The 6,000-nt window shown below is 36.5% G+C and overlaps 1 protein-coding gene across 3 annotated transcripts; it reads left to right on the top strand.

The window, feature by feature from the left end:
• Positions 1 to 434: 434 nt before the first annotated feature.
• On the top strand, positions 435 to 4,452 carry LOC120211897 (signal recognition particle receptor subunit alpha-like). Of its 3 annotated transcripts, none has more exons than XM_039210369.1 (10): positions 435 to 533; positions 1,014 to 1,993; positions 2,550 to 2,634; positions 2,728 to 2,823; positions 2,935 to 3,087; positions 3,168 to 3,275; positions 3,417 to 3,536; positions 3,732 to 3,857; positions 4,055 to 4,138; positions 4,235 to 4,360. In XM_039210369.1, the coding sequence occupies exons 2-10, from the start codon at positions 1,035 to 1,037 to the stop codon at positions 4,358 to 4,360; spliced, it is 1,857 nt and encodes a 618-aa protein (XP_039066300.1). In that variant the 5' UTR covers positions 435 to 533; positions 1,014 to 1,034. The 3 variants fall into 3 exon arrangements, with proteins under 3 accessions (XP_039066300.1, XP_039066301.1, XP_039066299.1); XM_039210370.1 differs by lacking the exon at positions 435 to 533 and adding an exon at positions 541 to 571; XM_039210368.1 differs by lacking the exon at positions 435 to 533 and having other exon boundaries at positions 1,035 to 1,993; positions 4,235 to 4,452.
• The last annotated feature ends 1,548 nt before the right edge of the window (positions 4,453 to 6,000 follow it).

The following is a 6,000-nucleotide window of genomic DNA, read 5'->3' as shown; positions in this document are numbered from 1 at the left end:
GATGAGCATGGGACCTAAACTAGATAGGTTTCGACCCAATCGGGTCAGGGTTTTTTTTAATTTTGGTTCGGGTTTAGGGTTAAAAATATCCGATCCGAAAAAATATATAATTTTACCTTATATATTCAAGAATAATTACAATAATACCCCTCTATATATAATTTTTTTCAATTAAGTCACTATTTTTATTGAATAAAAATAATATTTTTTATTATTTTAAGCCTAATCAGGTCTGGTCAGGTTTCTATATTTTATATCAGGTCGGAGTTGATCAGGTTGAGTCTCGAATGAAAGATCCATTAATCTCGAGTCAAATCAGATAAATCAAAAACCCGACCTATACTCATCCATACTAGCAAAGCAACCATTTGTGCAAACGGAAAATAATGACTATTTTGGATCAAATCCGATTCTATGTTTATTTCACTTCCAAAAATTATTACTATATATACTGCCAAACATAAACGTTTCCCCAATTTTGTTTTCCCCCCTTTATTTTGGTGGGTTTTGGTAGATTTCGAGGGGAAAATCAGGTATTTTTCCTCCCTATTAACTTTTCGATGTTTACGAGATTGCTCCTTGTTTCGATTTATATGTTTTTCATCTTTAATTTATTAGCGTAGAGGTATTGATTTGATTGTGATTCCCGATCTATTAAACAGCTCTCAAGTTAGAACCTCTGTTTCGTTTTGTTTGGCATCTGAGAAAATTGTAGATTTAAGGTTGGATTTTCAATTGGGGATATTGGTTTCACTCCTTTTTCTTTTATATTTGTTACTTTCAGATGATAGAGATATCAAAACGATCAAAATCGGTGCTTTCTTGATTCTATTATTGGAACGTTTTCAGCGGTGTTCTATCTAATATGTGAAATTTTCTGGAGGATAGGGAAAAGGACAGATAAATTTGATTATTTTTTGTTGTTGTTGTTTATTGATTGCTTTGTTGCACGGTTATGTGGTTTCTATTGCATGGGTGTGTGAATTTTGAGTTTTGATTTGATTGTATCGCAGGAGATTCATTGAAACCAAAAGATGTTAGAGCAATTGCTGATATTTACGAGGGGAGGATTGATCCTCTGGACGTGTAAAGAGCTTGGGAATGCTCTTAAAGGGTCACCGATTGACACCTTGATCCGGTCTTGTCTTTTGGAGGAACGCTCTGGTGCAGCGTCATATAACTATGATGCTCCAGGTGCTTCTTATACCCTCAAGTGGACCTTTCATAATGAGCTTGGCCTTGTATTTGTCGCTGTGTATCAGCGCATTCTCCATCTTTTGTATGTGGATGATCTTCTTGCACTGGTTAGGCGTGAGTTTTCTGAGATCTATGATCCAAAAAGGACGGCCTATAATGACTTTGATGAAATTTTTAGGCAACTTAGGATGGAAGCTGAAGCTAGGGCTGAGGAGCTTAAGAAATCAAAACAGATGGTTAAGCCTGTCAATAACGGTAAGAAGCAAGGGCAGCAGGCCCAGAAAGTTGGCTTTGATAAAGGAAATAAGAAGCAGGGTAACTTGGCTGCTGATGGTGGAGATGATGATAAAGGGAAGGGTCGTAAATTGGGGAATGGGCACTCCAATGGTAATAATTTTGAGAGTGAAGAACCTAGGATGACAGCTGTTGTAAATGGTAAAGAAAACACTAGTTCCAATGTTAGTGCTTTTGATGTAACTAAGCTTCAGAAAAGAACTAAAAGTGGAAAGAAGACTGACACTGTAGTTAACAAGGGTTCCAAGGTGGACCCTAAGAAAAAGGTTACCAAGAAGAATAGAGTTTGGGATGATGCTCCTACAGAGACAAAATTGGACTTTACTGACCCAGTGGATGGAAATGAGAATCAAGAGGTTGTTGCAGCAAGTCAAGGTGAAAGTATGATGGACATGGAAGAGATTATTGGCAGTGATAGTGAAAGTGAAGAAGATGACGATCTGCAGAAGGATAGCAAGCCTGAAGCTAAGAAAAAGGGCTGGTTTTCCTCTATGTTCCAGAGGTAATTTATTTATGTAGTTACGTCATATGGTTTGTAACTTTGTTCTTGGGTATACTTGTTACATCTTCATGACGAGTCAAATTCATTTTCCCTGATTCGTTTTGGAACATTGATTCATAGCTTGTGTTTATTATGTTCAGATGTTCCTCATTAGCCATGTCCTCATTTATTTGATTTATTTTTTTATACAGCCTTACAACTAGAGTTGCAAATGTTTGCTTCATTGAGTCGGCCCTTTTAACATTGCCTTGTGTGGCTTTATATTAAACAGGGAAACATGGCTTTAGTGGTATAAAATTTCTGCTAGACATTAACATTTAAACAGTGGAGTATTTAAATTTCATTTGCTTGTACCATTACCTATTCTCCAGTCTCAGAGTTTTGAAGCTTTCTGTTTTCCCTTCTTAGGGTACTTTAAGTGGCAGACAGAACTAGATGCTCCTGGACATGTTTCATTTGGTCTTTATTCAACTGTTAGTGGAAGCTTTTATCATGCCACTGTAGTAATTATTGTCCAGTTATATCATTTATTAATTTTCTACTTTATTGGGCTCAGTATTGCTGGAAAGGCAAATTTGGAGAAGGAGGACCTGGAACCAGCTTTGAAGGCTCTGAAGGATAGGCTTATGACCAAGAATGTGGTATGTTTTCTGCTAATCTAACGTATTTGTTTTCTGATGTATTAGTACCTGTTGATGTCCATAGAGCTGCTTAGTTATATGTGGCATTTACAGGCTGAGGAGATAGCAGAGAAGCTTTGTGAATCAGTAGCTGCAAGTCTTGAAGGGAAAAAACTGGCCTCATTCACAAGGGTCTCATCAACTGTGCAGGTCTGCAAACTTTCATCTTTACTATGTGAACTCTCGATTTATCCTTTTCTTTTGTTTTCCTGCCTGTTTATTTTGTATAAATTTATTTGTCTATGGTAATTGTGACTGCAGGCTGCGATGGAAGAAGCCCTTGTTCGTATTTTAACTCCTCGGCGCTCCATTGACATACTGAGGGACGTGCATGCTGCCAAGGAACAGAGGAAGCCCTATGTTGTTGTCTTTGTTGGTGTTAATGGAGTTGGGAAATCAACAAATCTGGCCAAGGTTGAGCTGATTTAAAATATCTAGATTTTTGCTTAGGGATATGCCTTCTAGTTTGGGTGGCTAAACAAGTCACTTTGCAGGTTGCATACTGGCTTCTACAGCACAATGTTAGTGTTATGATGGCCGCTTGTGATACATTCCGTTCTGGAGCCGTTGAGCAATTGAGAACACATGCACGTAGACTCCAGGTATTACATCAATCGTAAAGGTTTTATTTTTGACATACTTGGCCCCATTATGCTTGAAGGTGGTTTGCTTCAAATCTAACGTGTATAGGTGTATTATTGTATGGCTACTCTTATATCTGATTGTTATGTGTTCTGTGCCAGATTCCTATATTTGAGAAAGGTTATGAGAAAGACCCTGCAATTGTAGCAAAGGAAGCAATTCAGGAGGCCACTCGTAATGGTTCAGATGTTGTTCTCGTTGATACTGCTGGTCGTATGCAGGTATCTTCTGATCAGTTAATTTATTTGTTTGTAGACTTCATACTTTGGCTACAGCTTGTTGGGTTCTTTGTCGATTCTTATTGTTTTCAGAAGCCATAATCTGTGAGAGATTTACTTTGAAAAGTACTGAATTGCGAGCAATGCTATATTGGTTTTCTTGTTGCCATTGTAATGATACAATTCTATGCTGATCAGGATAATGAACCGTTAATGAGAGCCCTTTCGAAGCTTATATACCTCAATAATCCGGATCTTGTCTTATTCGTCGGAGAGGCACTAGTTGGGAATGATGCTGTTGATCAATTATCAAAATTCAATCAGGTTAGCTTTCATATTTAAGTATTTTTGTCTATTTTATCTAAAGCATTTACCGTACCCCTGCTTATGTTACTCGACTTGAGAGTCGGTTTTGGCTGCGGATCACCAAGAGGGGTATGTTATGTGTTGGATACGGATGCTGGACCCTAGGACTTCCGAATAAATCTATGTTATGAAGCTGTTGCCTATTCTTCTTGTAGAAATTGGCCGACCTCTCCACCTCTTCTAATCCGAGATTGATAGATGGGATTTTGCTTACGAAGTTCGATACCATTGATGATAAGGTAAAATGAGTTTAAAAAATGCCAAGGTTTTGATATTTTGATTAGGTTTGAGAAATCACATTGCCACATTTTTTTTCCCAACCAAATTCGGTGTAGGTCGGGGCAGCGTTGTCGATGGTCTACATATCGGGAGCACCGGTCATGTTCGTCGGGTGTGGCCAGTCGTATACGGACCTGAAGAAGCTTAACGTCAAATCGATCGTCAAGACACTGCTGAAATGAGTGGAATGGTTGTTGTAAAAACTCAGATTTCATTTGCAATGCTCAACATTATGACTTTTAATGGATGTGCATCAGCCCCCTGCGACTCTACATTTGTTTTGTGTTGGATCTTAAAATTATTACCGGTTTGGTATCTTACTTCTCATGTCTGCTTTCTAATGAGATTAATAAATCCTAGGATAAATTACGTATTTAGTACTTAAACTATCACTTTTGATTCGCTCTAGTATCTAAACTTTAATTTCTTTTCAAAATCATATTTAATATTTAGTTTCTATTTCACTTTAATATCCCACCGTTATAACTTTAAAGCGTTGAATATCTAAACTATCGATTTTGGTATGTTTTATTAGGGGTGTGCAAAATTACCCGACCCGCCGACTCGGATAAAAAAAGCCCGTGTAATTTTCTAAAAAAAATTACTCGGCCGGGTCAGGTACCCAACCCGATACTTTCCGGGTCGGGCCCGGGTCACAAAAATTGATTTTTCCGGTACCCGGTTATCCGAGTACCCGATTAAGTTTTTTTTTTTTTTTATAGATTATGTTTTCTAGATTCTATTCATTCAATTATCGTTTCTAGTTCTTATCTTCAACAATTTTGCAGTCTTTGAAGGAAAATGATGATAGGTTGCGTCCGTTAACTATAGTCCCAAGAATTTAAGATTTGCTTAACATCTTTGTGTCTTGCTTTTTCATTCTGTTTTGGATGAAGCAAGAAATCATTTGGCCCCTTGGAGCCATGATATTTTTTCTATGGACTATTATTTGCAGTGACAAAGCGAATACCTTAAAGATATTATGTTTATCATCCTTTTAGAAATTTTGAGTTGTTTCCTTTCTGTTAGTTTAGTGAGCTTGCATATTAATGAGAAAGGTGTTATCGTTTTATCCATGCGATTTGTGTTATTGTATTATAGCATTGTTTGCATGCAAAAGAACCTCTTTCATGGCTATCTGTTTTATGCTTTTGTCTTGAATTGCTGCTTTTTTTTTTTAAAGGCTTCTGCAAAACTACAATTTAAGCTGATAAATAAGAATACCTATTGATTTTTCAAGTGATTCTAGTATTCAAATTTGTGTGTGTTTTTATTTAATAATTTGATAAATAAATCGGGTACCGATTACCAGGTACCCGGAACATCCGATCGGGACACGGGTTGAGAAATCATCGAGCTGGATGTTCAGGGTACCCGGTAATCGGGTACCCAAAAATTCGGGTACCTGGATTTGCACACCCCTACAAACAACCACCGCAACACATATGCAAGACGCTGGCATTGATAGATTCGTACATTTAAATTTTTTTTGTATTTAATTTTTTTACTTATTTACCATTTATTACTTAATTTATTTTGTTTATGTTGTTTATTACTTAATTCAAGAGAATAGTTTTATTATTATTATTATTTTGTTTATTACTTAATTCAAGCGAATGGGTTTATTATTTAGTGAATTTTAATCCATTTTCTTGTATCGTTTTCTTGTTTAATTAATCAGTGATGATAAAATGACATTAACTTAAAGTAAATGTAAATTACATTACAAAAACTATTCTTTCATAAACAACAACTACATCAAGCACAACATTAACGGTTACTTGATGACAAAAGAGATGTACATTTTTTCTACTGTGTCTTG

This window comes from Hibiscus syriacus, unplaced genomic scaffold (genome assembly GCF_006381635.1).
Source record: "Hibiscus syriacus cultivar Baekdansim isolate YM2019G1 unplaced genomic scaffold, ASM638163v2 tig00109987_pilon, whole genome shotgun sequence".
Classification (NCBI taxonomy): Eukaryota; Viridiplantae; Streptophyta; class Magnoliopsida; order Malvales; family Malvaceae; genus Hibiscus; species Hibiscus syriacus.
Note: the sequence above shows the minus strand (reverse complement) of the source record. Positions and strands in the feature narration are given on the sequence as shown.